The 21,147-nt window shown below is 41.1% G+C and overlaps 1 protein-coding gene across 1 annotated transcript in view; it reads left to right on the top strand.

The window, feature by feature from the left end:
- The window catches only part of LOC129698425 (disks large homolog 2-like), a 633,990-nt gene that overhangs the window by 246,804 nt on the left and 366,039 nt on the right, over positions 1 to 21,147 (top strand). The window contains exons 9-12 of the mRNA XM_055637570.1: positions 3,394 to 3,444; positions 6,386 to 6,510; positions 10,583 to 10,623; positions 15,471 to 15,642. Of these exons, the coding sequence (XP_055493545.1) occupies positions 3,394 to 3,444; positions 6,386 to 6,510; positions 10,583 to 10,623; positions 15,471 to 15,642 (389 nt within the window). The remainder of the gene's footprint in view (positions 1 to 3,393; positions 3,445 to 6,385; positions 6,511 to 10,582; positions 10,624 to 15,470; positions 15,643 to 21,147) is intronic.

Raw genomic sequence — 21,147 nt, 5'->3', positions numbered from 1 at the left:
CAATCTTCCTGCATCTAGCCTGTCCAACCCCTTAAGAATTTTGTAAGTTTCTATAAGATCCCCTCTCAATCTCCTAAACTCTAGAGAGTATAAACCAAGTCTATCCAGTCTTTCTTCATAAGACAGTCCTGACATCCCAGGAATCAGTCTGGTGAACCTTCTCTGCACTCCCTCTATGGCAATAATGTCCTTCCTCAGATTTGGAGACCAAAACTGCACGCAATACTCCAGGTGTGGTCTCACCAAGACCCTATACAACTGCAGTAGAACCTCCCTGCTCCTATACTCAAATCCTCTTGCTATGAAGGCCAACATGCCATTCGCTTTCTTTACTGCCTGCTGCACCTGCATGCCTACCTTCAATGACTGGTGTACCATGACACCCAGGTCTCGCTGCATCTCCCCGTTTCCCAATCGGCCACCGTTTAGATAATAATCTGCTTTCCCGTTTTTGCCACCAAAATGGATAACCTCACATTTATCCACATTAAACTGCATCTGCCAAACATTTGCCCACTCACCCAGCCTATCCAAGTCACCTTGCAGTCTCCTAGCATCCTCCTCACACCTAACACTGCCCCCCAGCTTAGTGTCATCCACAAACTTGGAGATATTGCCTTCAATTCCCTCATCCAGATCATTAATATATATTGTAAATAGCTGGGGTCCCAGTACTGAGCCTTGCGGTACCCCACTAGTCACTGCCTGCCATTGTGAAAAGGACCCTTTACTCCTACTCTTTGCTTCCTGTTTGCCAGCCAATACTGAACCCCCAATGCCATGTGCTTTAAGTTTGTATACTAATCTCTTATGTGGGACCTTGTCGAAAGCCTTCTGGAAGTCCAGATACACCACATCCACTGGTTCTCTCCTATCCACGCTACTAGTTACATCCTCGAAAAATTCTATAAGATTCGTCAGACATGATTTACCTTTCGTAAATCCTTGCTGACTTTGTCCAATGATTTCACCACTTTCTAAATGTGCTGCTATCCCATCTTTAATAACTGACTCTAGCAGTTTCCCCACTACCGATGTTAGGCTAACTGGTCTGTAATTCCCCGTTTTCTCTCTCCCTCCCTTCTTAAAAAGTGGGGTTACGTTTGCTACCCGCCAATCCTCTGGAACTACTCCAGAATCTAAGGAGTTTTGAAAGATTATTACTAATGCATCCACTATTTCTGGAGCTACTTCCTTAAGTACTCTGGGATGCAGCCTATCTGGCCCTGGGGATTTATCGGCCTTTAATCCATTCAATTTACCCAACACCACTTCCCGACTAACCTGGATTTCACTCAATTCCTCGCGGGCCCCTGCTATTTCCGGCAGATCATTTATGTCTTCCTTAGTGAAGACGGAACCAAAGTAGTTATTCAATTGGTCCGCCATATCCTGGTTCCCCATGATCAACTCACCTGTTTCTGACTGCAAGGGACATACATTTGTTTTAACTAATCTCTTTCTTTTCACATATCTATAAAAACTTTTGCAGTCAGATTTTATGTTCACTGCCAGTTTTCTTTCATAATCCATTTTTCCTTTTCTAATTAAGCCCTTTGTCCTCCTCTGCTGGTCTCTGAATTTCTCCCAGTCCTCCGGTATGCTGCTTTTTCTGGCTAGTTTGTACGCATCATCCTTTGCTTTGATACTATCCCTGATTTCCCTTGTTATCCATGGATGCACTACCTTCCCTGATTTATTCTTTTGCCAAACTGGGATGAACAATTTTTGTAGTTCATCCATGCAGTCTTTAAATGCCTTCCATTGCATATCCACCGTCAACCCTTTTAGAATTAATTGCCAGTCAATCTTGGCCAATTCACGTCTCATACCCTCAAAGTTACCTTTCTTTAAGTTCAAAACCATTGTTTCTGAATTAACAATGTCACTCTCCATACTAATGAAGAACTCAACCATATTATGGTCACTCTTGCCCAAGGGGCCACGCACAACAAGACTACTAACTAACCCTTCCTCATTACTCAATACCCAGTCTAAAATAGCCAGCTCTCTCGTTGGTTCCTCTACATGTTGGTTTAGATAACTATCCCGTATACATTCCAAGAAATCCTCTTCCTCAGCACCCCTGCCAGTTTGATTCACCCAATCTATATGTAGATTGAAGTCACCCATTATAACTGCTTTGCCTTTGTCGCAAGCATTTCTAATTTCCTGTTTGATGCCATCCCCAACTTCACTACTACTGTTAGGTGGCCTGTACACAACACCCACCAGCGTTTTCTGCCCCTTATTGTTTCGCAGCTCTACCCATACCGATTCCACATCCTCCAAACTAATGTCCTTCCTTTCCATTGCGTTAATCTCCTCTCTAACCAGCAACACTACCCCACCTCCTTTTCCTTTCTCTCTATCCCTCCTGAATATTGAATATCCCGGGATGTTCAGCTCCCAGCCTTGGTCACCCTGGAGCCATGTCTCCGTGATCCCAACTATATCATAATCATTAATGGCTATCTGCACGTTCAACTGTCCCACTTGGGCGACCTAACCCGCGAGTTCTGGCGAGTTTGCCCTTGACATACGAGGTCGTATGAGGTCTTTGTAACTCTCCTTCATGCTCGAGAGTAGTCCCCGTGTACTCTAGGCCTAAGCATGTTGAAAAATGCCCGCGAGTAAAGAAAGGTCGCCATGGAAAAAATCGATACTTTTTTACCTGCAGGTTTAGTCGTAGTAGGTCGTCATGTTAGTCGTAGGTAATCGAGGGTAGTCAAAGGTAATCGAAGGTAGTCGTAGATAGTCTTCATCATAGTCGAAGGGAGGTCGAAGGAGATCGAAGGAGGTTGTCTACACTCTCCACTATTCGGTGTCCAATTTTCCCAAAGTTAGTCGTAGCTAGTCGTAGTTAGTCGAAGCTTCAACATAGTCGAAGGAGGTCTTCAACATGACATTTTTTCAAACTCTCCTAAACTTTCCTAAACGCGCCAATTAGGTCACCCAAGTGGGCAGCCCCTTAACATTGTTGATGATGGAGCTGTCAATGGCTATTGGAGCATTCATGGGTCAGGTTCTCAGGATTCATCTCTTGTGACCTTTTTTGGGTCATCATGGAGAGATCAACTTATCTATCTTTCTGCATCCAAAACGTAAGTACAAGTGTATGCGGATTGTAAGAAGTGGGAGGAGCAGACGATGTCCAAGAAAATCAGATCCACAGAATTTTGCATAGCTATTCCCAATACTTGAAAAAAATAATTGTGCAGTTGATAGCATGTGAGAAAAAAGGTATATTTGACAATGTGAATGCAATTCAGATGTTATTTGACCCCAATTTCAAAAGCCTCTTGAAAGATGATTTAAATGCAGGCCAGTACTTGAGCAAAATGTCTATTACATTTGAAATTAATTTCTGACTTACATTTTTGTGGCATTCAGGTCAATGGAACCGAAATAGAATATGAATTTGAAGAAATCACATTGGAACGAGTGAGTTAAAATGGTTTTAATTATATATACTTGTTGGTTTGTCATTCAAACATGGTTTGTCATTCAAATTTGGCATGCTAGCTGATTATGTATGCAATCCGCTGAAGTAATTGGATTATTATCCTTTTGTAGCTGAATAACTTTTCTTTCATAGAATGCATTTGGATTAATAATTATTAGTGCAAATATAGAGGAATATTTGGAGCTCTACAGCAGCTTGAATTTATATAATCCTTTTGATAGAGGAATGTAATTTAGTTTTTTGTTTGCATTGCCAGGTAAGGGTAAAAGATAAAATGGCGATTCAATAATGACACTTCCCAGTTACTTATGCTTTTATTAGATGTTACTGTGATGGAATTGAAGTCAGGACATGACCTTCATAGTCAACGGTAAGGCCCTGAAGAGTTGTAGAGCAGAGGTATCTTGGAGAACAGGTAAGTAGGAAACTGAAGGTGATGTCACAGAAAAATAGAATAGTGAAGAAGGAGGCTACTATCACTGGCTTTCATCAGTCAGGGCATTGCGTAGAGAGGTTGTGAAGTTATATACTTGTTGTGCAAGATGTTGGTGAGCTCACACTTGGAACATTGTGTTCATATTTGGTCAACCAGCTGTAGAAAATGTGACACTAATCCGAAAAGAGTACAGATAACATTTACGAGTATGTTAACAGGAGACAAAGTCCTGTGCTGTAGGGAGTGTTTGGGTAGCCTAGTATTTTATTCCTTGGAGTAAAATAGGCTGAGAGGTAATCTTATGGAAGTGTATAAAATTATGAGGAGAATAGATAGGGTAAATGCACAGAATTTATTTCCCATGTTGGGGAATCAAGAGCGAGAGGATGTAGGTTTATGATGAGGGGAAAGATTTGAGAGGAATCTGAAGGGCAATATTTAATACATTTTTTAGTATTTAACTAAACCAAGTGCAAACCTGTTGGGTCTGTTCCCCCAACGTGTGGTTGCGGGGGAGGGGAGAGCTGGGGGGGGCGTTTTGCTCCGGTCGGTTTGCTTGAATCGGGTTGCTCCGGTCGGGTTCTCGGGTGGGGTCCTTTCTGTCTCCCACTTGGCCCCCCTCCTCTCTCCCCCCTCCCTCCCCCTCTCTCTCCCCCTCCCTTCTCTCCTTCTCTCCCCCTCCCTTCCTCCTTCTCCCTCCCTTCCCTCCCCGTCTCTCTCTCTCTCCCCCTTTCCCTCTTTCTCCCCCTCTCTCTCCCCTTCTCTCTCCCCTCTCTCTCTCTGCTTCTCTAGCCGCACCTGCGAGTTGGGGGCTATGCGTGAGTGAATAGGGCAAGGAATGGGGTAAAAGGAGTGAATGAATAATATCAATGGGCGTGGTTAGTGTGTGTGGGGGGGATGGTTAGTGTGTGTGTGGGGGGGGGGGGGGGGGGTTAGTGTGTGTGTGAGACGCAGCAGGCCCCCCGTCCCCCCGCAACTGTGCATTGGTGTATCCAACTGGTCCCACTTGGTCTAGTGACTTTTAAAAATCTAGTAAGCAGATTCTAGGAAAGATTTTCAATTATAATTCATTTGTTTATCGACCTCAGAAAATATGGTGATCTTTTCAAAATGATACCCAGTGTCAGTTTGGATAATGTTGGGATTTGGTTGATGTGACCTTATTCTCCAAAAAAGCTGCTGCTGCAAGTTTGTGATTTCAGATTCGACCAAACTAAAAGTTTGTTGTTCTCTAAAGTGACAAACATCTGTGTTTTCTTTAATATGTAAACAAAATGTAAATAATATTTTGTTTTTGATTGTTTCATTGTCTATTTTGTTCTGACTTTTTATGAACAAATAATCTTTCTCTATCCTCAATGATCCATTATCTGCCTTACTGCAATCTCTCGTAACTTTTAGATGCTTGTCAAACTGTTATAGCCTAGTTGGAAAAAATAGGTGAATAACTGATGAATTGCTTTTAATATTCTGAAAAACCGGTATGCACACAATTAAAGCCTGAAAATAAATGTAGAACCATTTTGTAACTATTTATTTTCATGAGCTCATCTGAGATATTCTGAGTACAATTTTGCCAACATAGTAACTGGGTTAATTTAAGTTGAGATATTTCTAAAAATAAATTGCAAAATAAATATGTTGGGTGTGCAGATGTGATACAGACACTTATAATCAGGTGCTCCATTGGTCTAACATATATTAATGTTCCTAATAAAAATAGCAGTAAAAAGGCAAACATAGTAGATTTTGTAAGTAATCAAGCTATAATATCTCATTGAACAGTGTGCCACAGGCATCACTATTTCTCCGGTTTCAAATGAGTTTGTTGGTGAGTTTGTAGTTGAAATAAAATTCAGAGACAATAAAAGTATTAACAATAAAAGTACCCCATCAGAATCTCATTGTAGTATAAGCAAGTAAATGTTACAACCAAAAGTTGGATCAAGAAATTACAATACAAATTGGTCTGAAATTATGTTAAACCTATTTAATGATTAAAAAAATAATGTAAACCAGAAAGTTTCAAACGCTGCTCAATTGTTAACTATTTAAAGGAGCAGTCTGAAAATGTTGCTCTCATTAACATCATATCCTATTTTGTCCCCCCCTGAGGAACTCTTTCAACTGCCATGAGCTCGTCTTCACATTTGTTTAAAAATAAACTCTTTCGATTATTTTGGTTATATTAACCACTTTGCTTTCTCAGTACATTGCATTCACACGTACATACTAATTGTAAGAAGCAGGGACTGTACTATTATTGAAACCTTTATTTTGTGTTGACAGCAGTTTCCTATTGAGATCTTTAGAGTCCAGTCATACGACAGTAAACTGTTGCAGATTATTCACCATATATCTCTTTCCACAATTCACAATATGTTCCGTTTGGTGCATGTATTGTTATCACAGATAGACCATCCCATGTGGAATGTTATCAGTAATCACATTAAATTAAATTCTGCCATTTATTTTACCAACAGGGTAATTCTGGCCTGGGGTTCAGTATTGCAGGAGGCACAGATAATCCTCATATTGGAGATGACCCTGGGATATTTATTACTAAAATTATACCCAGTGGAGCCGCAGCTGAAGATGGACGGCTCAGGTAAACTACATGCATTATTGAATGTTCTTTCACAAAGCTGTCCCTCTTAGATAAAATAAATGCAGCAACACATCTATCTATATATACATAACTAAAACTTTCATCTTGTTATCTTCCGGTTTGTGTTGTTTTTACATGGCACAAAAATGGTACGAGATAGCGCTACATTTGTTTGCCACCTTACTCACCATTCTCATGTGCTGCAAATACACCGTTTTGTTCTTATCGGTGGTATATTTAAAAACTTATTAAGGTTCAAAAATCTTTAAAATCGCACAGGCGCAGATTGGTCTGTCAGTCACCACCAGGACGGCGACGCTCCTTACTGCACCATCGCCGCACTGATTGACCGTGTCCGCTGTCAGTCACCGGCACCCGCCCGCCTCTGCCGGTGGGCGGCCGTAGCTGCTGGTGCTCCGGGGCCGCACCTGTTTACATCATTATATGTATGGTCTGATTAAGTTTTAGTTTAATAAGAATCAATGGAAAGTTTATGTCAGTAATGTTTGTAATGTTAAAATGTCAAGGAGAGATGTTTACTCTCTTCCTTGGTGATAGTATTATTTGACACTTATTATCTGAAGCTTGAATGAGCCAAGTGAATGGAAAAGACTATGAAATTATAACCAAATATGCACATTTATGAACTTGAAGGAAAGGGGAAGAGAATACCATTGAATCAGTTGGGCCTAGGACACAGCCTTGAGGAGTTCCTACAGTGATATCCGAGGGATGAGATAATTGTTCCCCAAAATCCACATTTATCTTTTGCACTATGTACAACTGCAAATAGTGGAAGATTTCTTTAATCAACTTCAATTTTACAAGGACTCCTTGATGCCATGCAGTGTTTCATGTCAAGGGCAGTAAATGTTTCTTCACCTTTAGAATTCAACTTTTTGGTCCATATTTAAAAGCTGTTATGATGTCTGGTCCCGATCGAACCTGATGGAATTAAAGTACAGCAATGAAATATATGTATTACATGAATTGGGAAGTTATATTACAGTTATACAAAACATTGGTAAACCCATACTTGATATACTATGTGCAGTTCTGGTTGCCCTGCGAAAGGAGGTTTTTGTTATTAAACTGGTATTGGCATTGATTTTTTAATATCTCAAGTTTCGAGAACAGTGAAGAGCTTTTATGTGAAGAATGGACGAGGGCTGAGCTATAGGTAGAGGCTAGGCAAGGTAGGACTTTATTCCGTGGTGCACGGGGGATTGAGGGGTAATCTTATAGTGTATAAAACCCTCTCTCCCCCTCCCTCCCTCCTCCCCTCCCTCCCCAACCCACCTTCCCCCCCACATCTCTCTCCCCATCCCCCTCTCTCTCACCCCCTACCTCGCTCTCCTTTCCCTCCCAAATCTGTCCCATTTCATCCTCCTCCCTCCCTCCCCCCCTCTTCTCACCCCCCTTCCTCCACCTGTGTGTTTGGGGGGTGGTTAATGTGAGTGTGATGCCGCAGCAGCCCCCCCCCCCCCCCCCCACCCCCGCAAACACCGTTGGGGAAACAGACACAACGGGTCTGCACTTGGTCTAGTAGTGTATAAAATCATGATGGGGATAGATAGGGCGAATGCACAGAATTTTTTTCCCTAGGTAGGGGAATCAAGAACAAGAGGGCATATGTTCAAAGTGAGAGGGGAAAGGTATAATAGGAACCTGAGGGTTAACGTTTTCACACAAAAGTTCGTAGATATGTGGAAAAAGCTGACAGAGGTAGTAGTTGAGGCATAAAACTATTTAAATTACATTTGGACAGATACATGGTTAGGAAAGGTAGAGAGGGGTGCAAGCCAAATACAGGCAAATGTAACTAGCTTAGATGGTATAATAACCTTGGTTGGCAAGGATGAGATGTGCTGACAGGCCTGTTTTTATGCTGTATGACTGGCTCTACCAGGGTACAATTGTAGTCTAACATCTGTAAAGAGGTAGGTTGGAAGTTTGAGACTAAATGCTAGCTAATAGTATCGGAGGATTGGCGTACTGCGCATGTTGTTCCAAAAGGGGTCTAATAGTAAACCTAGCAATTATGAACCTGTTAGTTTGACATCAGTGGTGGGCGCATTAATGGAAAGGGTACTCAGAGATAATATATATAAGCATCTGGATAAACAGGGTCTGATTAGGAACAGTCAACATGGATTTGTGCCTGGAAGGTCATGCTTGACTAATCTTCTTGAATTTTTTGAAGAGGTTACTCAGGAAATTGATGAGGGTAAAGCAGTGGATGTTGTATATATGGACTTCAGTAAGGTCTTTGACAAGGTTCCTCACGGAAGGTTGGTTAAGAAGGTTCAATGGTTGGGTATTAATGGTGGAGTAGCAAGATGGATTCAACAGTGGCTGAATGGGAGTTGCCAGAGAGTAATGGTGGATGGTTGTTTGTCAGGTTGGAGGCCAGTGACTAGTGGGGTGCCACAGGGATCTGTGTTGGGTCAACTGTTGTTTGTCATGTACATCAATGATCTGGATGATGGTGGTAAATTGTATTAGTAAGTATGCAGATGATACTAAGATAGGTGGAGTTGTGGATAATGAAGTAGATTTTCAAAGTCTACAGAGAGATTTATGCCAGTTGGAAGAGTGGGCTGAAAGATGGCAGATGGAGTTTAATGCTGATTAGTGTGAGGTTCTACATCTTGGCAGGACAAATCAAAATAGGACGTACATGGTAAATGGTAGGGAATTGAAGAATGCAGGTGAACAGAGGGATCTGGGAATAACTGTGCACAGTTCCCTGAAAGTGGAATCTCATGTAGATAGGGTGGTAAAGAAAGCTTTTGGTGTGCTGGCCTTTATAAATCAGAGCATTGAGTATAGAAGTTGGGATGTAATGTTAAAATTGTACAAGGCATTGGTGAGGCCAATTCTGGAGTATGGTGCACAATTTTGGTCGCCTAATTATAGGAAGGATGTCAACAAAATAGAGAGAGTCCAGAGGAGATTTATTAGAATGTTGCCTGGGTTTCAGCAACTAAGTTACAGAGAAAGGTTGAACAAGTTAGGGCTTTATTCTTTGGAGCGCAGAAGGTTAAGGGGGGGGGGGGGAACTTGATAGAGGTCTTTAAAATGATGAGGGGGATAGACAGAGTTGACGTGGATAAGCTTTTCCCACTGAGAGTAGGGAAGATTCAAACAAGGGGACATGACTTGAGAATTAAGAGACAGAAGTTGAGGGGTAACATGAGGGGGAACTTCTTTACTCAGAGAGTGGTGGCTGTGTGCAATGAGCTTCCATTGAAGGTGGTGGAGGCAGGTTCGTTTTTATCATTTAAAAATAAATGGATAGTTATATGGACGGGAAAGGAATGGAGGGTTATGGTATGAGCGCAGGTATAGGGGAGTAGGACTAGGGGAGAAAACGTGTTCGGCACGGACTAGAAGGGTCGAGATGGCCTGTTTCCGTGCTGTAATTGTTATATGGTTATATGGTTATAATGGGAGACTTTTCAGTAGTCTTATAACAGCAGGGAAAAGCTGTTCTTGAATCTGGTGATATATGCTGGTCGGGCTGAAGCTTTTATATATTCAGCCCGACGAGAGGGCTGCAGAGAGAATGACATGCGTGAAGAATAATGGAGTAGATGGTGGGGAGGCCAGTTTGTGTGTTGTGCTGAACTACATCCACAACTCTCTGCAATGTTGAGCCTTTTCTGCCATTTATTAAGATCATGTCTGATTTTCTACCTCAGTTTCATTGTCTTGCACTATCCTTTTATCCCTTGATTTAATCCATATCCATAATTATTATTCATCTCTGTTTTGTATGAACTCATGACTGAGCTTCCGAGAGCTCTGAGATAAAACAATTACAAAAACTCACAACATTCTAAATGAAAAAATGTCTCCAATTCTCAGTCCTAAATAATCTTCCCTTTTTTCGGAGGCTGTGACCCCAGGTTCGAGATTTCTTAATCAGAACAAACATCTTCCCTGCATCCAGCCTGTCAAATTCTTAAATAATTTTCTAGACTTCAATCAGATCTCCTCGCATTTGTCCACACTCTAAAGGGGAGTGTAATTAGACCTTACATGGAAAATTTGCTATCCCTTTACCCAGTCTTTACTGCATCCTCTCCGTTGCAAGTACATCCAAGGCAAGTAAGTGGCCATAAACTGTGCCCAATATTCCAGATGCAGTCTCACCAAAGCCTTATGCAATTACCGTAACAGTTACTTTTTCCTGCATTCAGATAAATACTAAAGGCTGAAAAACATTTGCTCTCCTAATCACTTTAGAAGCCTCTTTACATCCTCCTTCATACGGATTCCATTAATTTAGTGTTGTCAGCAGACTTATACTTATGACATTTAGTCACCTCAGCCAAGTCATCAATATGGATTGTGATTCGATGGAGCCTCGGTACTGATCGCTGCTGTGCCCCATTAGTTGCAGTTTGCCTAGTTCTAATAATAATAATAATAATAATAATACATTTTATTTATGGGCGCCTTTCAAGACTCTCAAGGACACCTTACAAAATTTAGTAAACAGAATACAAAATATGTAAGCGAATGAAACAAAACAAAAAATAACGACAAAAAAAAAAAATAGTAAAGACATCAACAATACACAATTCAAAGACACAATTCAAAGACACAATGCAAAGAGAGAGCAGCGGCAGCTAATCGCGCCAGCGTTCACTCTCCCTTCCGGCAGCCATCTTGGAAACGCAACTCTAAACATTTTGAACAGCTCATTAATGGAACCTTATCAATAGTCTTTGAAATATCTATTTTTTTCTTGTTTCCCTTTAGCTCTTCTCAAATCACATCTTCAAGGAACTCTAATAGATCAGTTAAACATTATTTTCCTCTAATAAATCCATGCTGATTCTGTTCGGTACAATCATTCTATTATTGCTTTCAAAGTGTTATGGCACACTTCAATACAGGCTCCCTACTACTGATACAGGCTAAATAACCTATTATTTCCTTTTTCTCTTTCTCTTTTTTCTTAAATAGCAGTGTCATAAATGCTCACCTCCTGTTTACAGAAATAATTATTTTCAGTTAGTAAGGATGGATAGTAATTCGTGGTTGATGAACCAAATAGAATTTTTGAAGGTTAGATTTAACTCTTAGAGCAATCGAGGGATATGGGGAAAAGCAGGAATGGGGTACTGATTTTAGATCATCAGCTATGATCATATTGGGTCGAATGGTCTACTCCTGCACCTGTCCACTCCTGTTTTTCTATGTTTCTAAGTGACTAATATTTACATGTTATCATATTATTATCATAGACTGGTGTAATTTTATAAAGAAGACAGATAATAGATAATAGAATTTGTTTAAATTGACTTGTGTTAGAGTGTTAGGTATTATTAATGGCTTGCAATTGAAGGTACGTTATTAGTCTGGAGTCAAAAGTCAAAAGAGTTTTATTGTCATATGTCCAAGATAGAACAATGAAATTCTTACTTGCTGCATAACAACAGAATATGCAAATACAGTATGATATGACAAACGAGAGAGAGAAAAGAAAAGCTCAGTGTGTATATATATACACATACTCGCAACATACCCATATATGTGTGTATATATATATATATATATATCTATATATATATATATACACATATATATATATATATATACACACACATACTCAAAAAACAAACAAAACAGTGCAACAATAATAATAATAATCTATTGTAGTTCAGAGCCTATATGAGGTTGTAGTGTTTAATAGTCTGATGGCTGTCGGGAGTTGTTCAAAACTGATTAGACAACTGGAAACTGACCCTAGGAATAATGGCCAGGTAAACAAATTGGTAGGGTTTCACCAGTGGTGTCTGACAATGATCTCCTTTGGAACTTCATAATTAAATGATTTTTTTTTTAAACTATCATATATATAACTGTGGGATTTGAAAAGTCAAGTTTACGAAGGGAGCTTTTTATTGTTGCAAATCCTGGGTATGTCAAGTCTACTTTTAGTGAGGAATTGAACCCAAACTGTCAATGTTTATTATCTGTTTACCTGAAAAACTGGTGTTTTGGATTTTCCGTCATGGTGTCAATTTCCAAAAATATATAAATTATTCAATATATTTCAATCAATTTAGTAAATACCGTTTACCATTTTTTGGTGTGTGATAAAATTATTGTATATAACCCACAAAAACCTGCTGAATCACAGAATTATTCTGAAAGGTTTTACCTGCTTGATGCCCGAGGATGGCTGCCTGCCGAGATCCCAGCTGCCATGTCATTGCACACCAAAGAGGGAAGGTTCTTAAAAAGTTGACGAACCTTACACTATGGCAATCATGGGACAGCTGAAGAAAAGGTTGCTGTGGCTTTTTCAGTATGTCTGACCACAACAAGCATCTTGCTCCCCTATATCTCCAGTCATGGTTTGCACAGAGCAGAACCAACAGGGTGATTGGCATGGATTTATCATACTGGCATAAATTGCAACATTTGGCTGTACAGTGAATAATGTAGAAGGGCTGTTATATGTTCTGGGAATACAAAAGTTGCTGACAGAAATGTATTGATGAATAAAATCTGAAGCTGATGAAGAAATTCATCAATGGAAGTTCCGTCTCTTTGGTGACCGGCTCCAAAATTTATAGCTTTTTTGTATGTTATGAATGTATTCTTGAACATTCAAATTCTGTTTGGTAAATGTGAAAAAGGTGCTGCATACTGGAAAATGCCATTTAAATACACGTTTGAAAAGTGGGCAACCATGAAATGTGCTTAAGTGAAGTGCCCCAATTACCTGACCCAATTTCTCATGACTGCTAATAAAATGATTACCAACACTAAAATGTGTGATATGTATAATTTGCACATAGGAGCATGTGAAAATGGGCCAAATCTAAACAAAGTTATAATCTTAATAAATTCATAATAATAATTACCTAAAAGTCACAATGACTAAGAGCAAAATAGATCAATGTAATATGAGTGATTTAATTGATTCAGGTTTTAGCATTTGCAAAAAATGGTGGAGGTCTTCAAAAATAAAGGTAAGATGAGTGATAGAATATGTTGAACTAATAGATCCTTTCTTTCGGAAGACACCATAACATTTAACTTTTCATGGATACCACCTTCGTCTGAGGACACATAATTTATTTTGATGCCAACTCAATCCAAAACCAATACATGTAGTCAGATTCCATCGGGTAATTTCATACTACGTATCCTGGTGCTGTCCGTTCTGCTCTGCTCTGAAATATTTACTAGACCTACAGGGTTGTCAGTCTTCTAGTCATTTCAATCGTTGAGACTTAGTTATTATCCTATCTGAGAATAATTTTGTTGTAGACCCATTCGTTAGATCATTACTAGCATGCCATTGTGGAACAAGTGTAGGATGAAGATTTTTTTTTTGCAAGCTGTCATATTTGAGCAGCATGTTCCACAGTCTCTTCTAATTAAATGAATTAAAGGTTTTCATGAATTAGAGAAAGGCCATGTAATGGAGGCATTTTTCCTGCATTTTTCTTGTAGTTTTTGTATAGTGAAATCATGTCCACTGTACGTTTTGTCAGAATCCATTGATCAAACCTATCAATATCAAGAATATTGGATTTTACTAAAAGTTTTTGTTTAAGATAGAAATGTTGACCACTTTTTAACAGTTAAATCATTTAATCAAAATCAATTATTTAAATGGATAGTAAATTGTCTAAAACCTTTCTTCTCATGCACTTTCTCTGTTTTCAGATGCATGTGGTTGCTATTCCAGGGCGAGTTCAATGTCACACAGATTTTTCTGTAACTTAGTCTTCATTTCTAATCCCAACTAGACTAAGTGTTCACACGGGAGGGCTGACCTCCCAACACAATATTCCACCTCTCCCCAATTCCAATATTGCTGGCCAGTGGGGTGGGGTTTGGAGCACTAGCATGGTGTTGTGGGCCGAAGGAACTGTTTTCCAGAGGGCTAGTCGGGACATTGTGGGCCGAATGGATTCTTGGACTGGCAGCTCAGTCACTGAGACCACTCACTCGCACACTCGCACACTCGCACACACGCACACACACGCACACACACACACACACACACACACACACTCACACACAAACACACGCACGCATGCACGCACGCACGCACACACACACACACACTCACAAGCATACGCCCACACTCACTGACTCGCACACCAAATATATGGCAGTAAACTTTCTTGAATACTCACACGGCTGAGCGCGGCCTCTCCGCTTTGGGGCTTCCGCAGACAGCGGCACTTCCGCAATCAGCGTGACCTCTGCACTTACCGGAAATTACGCAATCAGCATGACCTCTGCACTCACCGGAAATTATGCAATCAGCGCGACCTGTCCACTAAGCGGAAGTCACGAAATGAGCGGGACTTTTGAACTAAAGACAGTCGGACCTAATAAAGCATTTATTCCTTCCAAACACAGTCGGACCTAATAAAGCATTGCAGTTTCAGCACAGGCAGTGCAGCAGGCCAAACAACTCATGGCATTGTCATTAAGGGCTAACAAATCATTTATTGCAAATACATTGCAGACTCACAGTTTAGTTGATTCTCAGTTTAGAATGAGAGTCTTGACCGCTCCCTTGCAATCTTGCAGAATGACTGAGTCATGTCCAGGCATCCCGGGTTTTATAGTACTCCCCCTCCCCCCCTCCCCGGAAGGGGCGTTACCTTCATCCCGTTGATTGACAGGCGAGAGGATCTCAATGTTTTTTAAACACTCATAACTTTTTTATTTTTAATCGATTGGAAAAATCCTCGGGGCCTGCTCAGCGGAGGAGGACTGTGAGTAAGATGGCCAAAAATCATAGCGAAATATGGTGCCGTTTTTTCTAAAATCAATATACAGCGCAGACAGTAAGTGGTCAAGATGAGACTTAATTATATAGATATGCCACATACAAAATGTTGAAATATATTGTACATCCTTCAGTTGTGCTTCCTTAAATTAAAAAAAAATATATATTTATTTTTTGGCAGGTTATTCCCCTCCAATAGAGAACCATTTCTACTCTTCAAATGTGAATAATAATACATTGGATCACAAGTCTTCACTGCCACAAATTACTTCGGGAAGATATTCTCCAATTCCAAACTATATGCTTGAAGATGAAGAAGAAGAGGAGGAAGAAGAAGAGGAAGACATTAACAGGTAATTTTAGATTTGCCATTGATTTTTGCATATTTTTATTTTGCTCAAGTGTATGTATATGTTATAAAATAATAAACAAATGAGAGAGGGAGCACAAAAATTGGTGGAATTTGTAAATGGTGTTGCTTTGCTACCTCCAATCCAATTCATTATTAAAAAATCATGTATTTAGATTATATTTGTTCTTGATGAACTAGCAAGACATCTGTGAGATGAATATTTTGGTTACCAATTCATGCTCATTTTCATGCAACTTCTATGTTTTAGGAATATATGTTGTTTATACAAAAATAAAAGTGTGCTTTTTTTGTTAATTGACCTTAGATTTTAACTGGTTTGCACACTGGGTATCTCTGGCTTTAATTTCTGATATCAGCATCTATAGATTGGTGCTATCAATTGCTATTTTTGCGGATTTTACTTATGTTTACATGATTTACAATTTTAGGTCATGTACATGGGACTGATTTTCAATCTTGATGTAACATCTGCACTTTCACCATCTTGTGTTATATTCAAATTTAGCACTGTACAATGTTATATTCAAATTCTTATCAAAATAATATATAGAATTGTTTGCTGAATAACTTGAAAGCTGTGGCTTTATTTAAAAACCCCCCATAAAAACAGTAATAATGCAGCTTTAAAAAAACCCATTTATGAGCTTATGGTCTTCACAAACTAAGCCAGTATTTTGCCCATCCCTAATTTCCCTTGGGAGGGCAGTGATGATCAACATTTGAAACATTGCAGTCATTGAGGGTTGGGTATTTGCAGGATTTTGACCCACTGACAGCAAAGGAGCGGAATATGTTTTCAAGTTAGGATGTTGTTGTGGTCTGAAAGGCACCTTCTAGGTTGTATTACTACCATGCTTTTGCTGCCCTTGTCCTTCTAGCTGTTAAAGATTGTATGTTTGCTAGCTGCTCCCTTAGTGGTGAGTTGTTGCAGCACATCCTGCAGATGGTAGAACCTTCTACCACTGTGTTCTGGTTGTGGAGCAGATGAATGGTTGCGCATGAGGTATACATCAAAGGAATTGTATATCCTGTATAGTGAGGAGCTTCCTGAATGTTGTCGAAACTGTACTCACACAGACAAGAGGAGAGTATTTCACACCTTCCTGACTTGAGCCCGTGTCTTCACAATATATTTTATATGGACTGTATGCAACTGATGTAAAGAAGATAAGACAAAAGATAAAATGGAGGCAGGGTTGCATTATTCAATAAGCAAAGTGTTACAGTGCTAAATAGGGTGGATGTCCTTGAGAAATAAATAATCCATTAGCTTAGATATAAAAACAAAGAAGTTCACTTCCAAGCTTCTGATGATATTGTATGAGCCACCAAATTTGAGATATAATACAATATAATACAATACAATGTTTATTCATTGTCATTTGAACCTCAGTGAGGCTCAAATGAAACTCTGTTTCTACAGCCATACAAACAAAACAATTCCTACACGACACACAAACAATTCAATTCACACAAACATCCATCACGGTGAATCTCCTCCTCACTGTGACGGAAGGCAAAGTCTTTTCTCTCCCCTGCACTCCATTTTCCTCCTGATGTTGAAGCCCCCCAGCGTTGAGGCCACGCCGGGCGATGTACGGCCCTACTCCAGGTCTTAATGTCTCAATGGGGAGCCCCCAGCGGGCGTTGGAATATCCCGCGACCATTTAAAGCCGCATCGGGCGATGTACGGCCCCGCTCCGGGTCGTTCCAACCCCGCGACACGGGCGGGAGAAGTTGCATTGCGGAGCTCCATAAAGCGGTTGCCACCAGGCACCCGTGAGCTCCCGATGTCCCGTCCACCAGGCCTGCAGCTGCAGCCGGCCAGCCCCGCGATGGTAAGTAGTCCGCAGGCTCCGCTACTGGAGCCCCCAGGTCGTTCCGGTTGGAGGCCGCTCAACGGTGCTGGGCGGACAACAACAACGGAGACCCGACAGGCAAAAGGTCAGGTCTCCCGTGCAGGGAAGAGATTTTAAAAGTTCCCCCCCACCGCCCCCCACATATACACAGTTAAAAACAGTATAAAAGAACACAACAACTACATTTAACTAGACCAAAAAAAAAGGCAGACAGGCTGCAGGGGCCGCTGCAACGTGAGTCGCGCCGTCAACCGGAAACCAATAAAAACAAAAGAAAGAGAATTAAATAATAGAGATGTTTAAGAAGGATAGGGTGGTGATATTGGAGAACTGCAATTGCACTGGAATTGTTGGGAATAATGTTAAGAGGAAAGGACAAAGAAGGGGATTAATTTGTGAAGGGTGTTCAGGTGAACCTTCACCAGGATGCTTCACCCTCGCAAGGAAAGATGAATCGCTGGACCTGGTAATGAGGAAATAAGAGGCCCAAGGAAGCAAAGAGTTCATAGAAAATTATTTTCAGGACATTGATCATTGTATTATTGGAGGTACATATGACAATTAAATATGTTGGGTTATTCGGCTTGAAGCTTAAAGAATTATGAAATGAATTTGAATACGTATACAAAATTGTGATGGATTTGGAGAGGGAATTGCATAATTAATCATAATATAATCAAAAACTGCAGGTCCTGGAAATCTGAAACCAAAGAAAATGCTGGAAGCAGTCAGACAGCACATGTGCCCTCAAATGTAAACTGTATCTTTCTTACCACATATGCTGCCTGACCTGCTGTGTGTTTTCAGCATTTTTGTTTCTGTTTTGGAATCTTTTTTGCTTCCCTTATGCAAAAAGTGCAATATTGCTTATTTTATGAGCAGAAAGTTAAAATCCCCATCCTGCAGGGAACCATTGACAACATGCATAACTTTTTTTTTCTGGAAGCCAGGTGCATAATAGCTCAATGATGCACTAACCTTCAGCGCTACTAGCTAAATAATCCATGGTTTTGTTCTGATTTAATTCCCAGCCGGCCCATGAGCTTTTTTTCAGTATATTCTAAATTTCAAGAAGTACTCAAGAAACACACTGTACATTCTTTTTTGATAATTGCTTCCTGAATATATCCTGTGGGATATAGCTGTCTGATAAGAATCCTTTGCTCCAACCACTTTCTCTTTCTGCTCCCATTCATGCAATATTCCAAGACACATGTCTGCTAATGTAGGCAACTGGTTTCTGCAGTATTAAAGTCAGACAAACACCATCAATAACGGGCCTGTCCCACCAGCATGCGTTTGCGTGCATTTAGCGCGACCAAACGTGGTGGCTTGAGGCGTACGGCCTCGTGGGGCCGGTCCAACTTCCAACCGCGGAGGTATGGAGTTGTGCGGAGCTGGTCCCAACATCATACTCACCAATCAGCTGGGCAGGAGGCGGCCCAACTGAATTTGGACGTCGCACGGCGTCGGGCGGTGACGTCATCGCGCAACGGCACACCGGGCAGTGACGTCATCGCGCAACGCCACGAGCTAGGCATACGCCGTGAAGACGCTGCGTACGCCTTCAAGACGCTGCGTACGGCGTGAAGATGCTGCGTACGCCCGTCGAGGCGCTGCGTTCGGCCTCAATGGCCGTTGTCGCGCAAAATCTTCGGACAGTGCAAGATTTTTGGAGCCCCGCGCGATGTCGGGACCAGCCCCGCACAACTCCATAAGCCTCCGCCGATCGAAGTGGAACCGGCCCCGCAAGGCCGTACGCCTTAAGCGACCACGTTTGGTCGCGCTAGACGCATGCCATCGCATGCTGGTGGGACAGGCCCTTAACATTAGAAAAATTAATTGATTGAAATATTTCACAGGTTATGCATCATCTTTGTAGAGCAGTCATTCATCATTCAATAAACTGGTAAAAGTTGGAGATAAAGTTTTATGTTGCAAAGAAATATGAGAGATTAACACTGCATGTAGATTAGCCTCTGATAAACAGCAAAATAAATTAAATAAGAAGGAATGGTATATGGACTTCGGAAAAGTGCAAGCGATGTTATCACAGGATGACTAGGACCCAACCACTAGGATGGGCATATTTGGCACTCAGTCGGATGGAGAATGGACAGAGGGGGAAAGAAAGGATTATGTATAGGAGCAGGGAGGTTCTACTGCAGTTGTACAGGGTCTTGGTGAGACCATATCTGGAGTATTTCGTACAGTTTTGGTCTCCTAATCTGAGGAAAGACATTCTTGCCATAGAGGGAGTACAGAGAAGGTTCACCAGACTGATTCCTGGGATGTCAGGACTTTCATATGAAGAAAGACTGGATAGATTTGGTTTGTACTCGCTAGAATTTAGAAGATTAAGGGGGGATCTTATAGAAACTTACAAAATTCTTAAGGGGTTGGACAGGCTAGATGCAGGAAGATTGTTCCCGATGTTGGGGAAGTCCAGAACAAGGGGTCATAGTTTAAGGATAAGGGGGAAATCTTTTAGGACCGAGATGAGGACAACTTTTTTTTCACACAGAGAGTGGTGAATCTCTGGAATTCTCTGCCGCAGAAGGTAGTTGAGGCCAGTTCATTGGCTATATTTAAGAGGGAGTTAGATGTGGCCCTTGTGGCTAAAGGGATCAGGGGGTATGGAGAGAAGGCAGGAACAGGATACTGAGTTGGGTGATCAGCCATGATCATATTGAATGACGGTGCAGGCTCGAAGGGCCGAATGGCCTACTCCTGCACCTATTTTCTATGTTTCTATAATAGATCGGTAATGGATGCCAGACCCTTGTCCAGATGCATTGTCTTCAGAAAGGTAACGTTGGAAGACCAAACATATTGGTGGGTCAATGGTGGTGAGAGATAGCAGCCTCATGTCCCTGGGTGTTAACATCTTGGATGCTCAGTCAGTAAAGAGGTGAACAGTAGTGCTCCATTATAGAGTTTATTGTACAAGTAGGGTGAGTTAATAGTACAATTCAAAATCTTGCTTGCCGCAAATCACTGGCACATAGACTCAGACATTCCCACAAGAACAAATTATACATAACATACACATCAAATTTCTAAAATAAAGAAGATTGTGAAAAAAAAAGATGTACGTGCATGGGCTTGTTTCTTTTCCTCATTATGTTTTTGCAATTACATTTTGTTTTTGGCACAGTCTTTTAGAAATTTGATGCGTACTTTATGTATAATTTATTCTTGTGTATTTGTCTGAGTCTATGTCCGTGCTGCTACTGCAGTAAGATATTTCATTACACTTGTAGACAAAAATGCTGGAGAAATGCAGCAGGTGAGGCGGCATCTATGGAGCGAAGGAATAGGTGAAATTTCGGGTCGAGACCCTTCTTCAGACTGATGTGGCGGTGTGGGGGCGGGATTGGTTGGATCTGTGGTCGAGGAAGACACGGAGGGCTTTAAGACCCTCCTGGTGGGGGATGGAGGTGTCGAGTGACTGGACATCCATGGTGAAGATGAGGGAATGGGGGCCTGGAAAACGGAAGCCATGGAGGAGACGAAGAGCGTGTGAGGTGTCTTGGACACATGTAGGGAGGGATTTGACCAGGGAGGATAGGATGGAGTCAAGGTATGGACCAACCTATCCCCGTCTACTGATATTCTCCCCCGCC

This window comes from Leucoraja erinacea, chromosome 6, assembly GCF_028641065.1.
Source record: "Leucoraja erinacea ecotype New England chromosome 6, Leri_hhj_1, whole genome shotgun sequence".
Taxonomy (NCBI): Eukaryota; Metazoa; Chordata; class Chondrichthyes; order Rajiformes; family Rajidae; genus Leucoraja; species Leucoraja erinaceus.
Note: the sequence above shows the minus strand (reverse complement) of the source record. Positions and strands in the feature narration are given on the sequence as shown.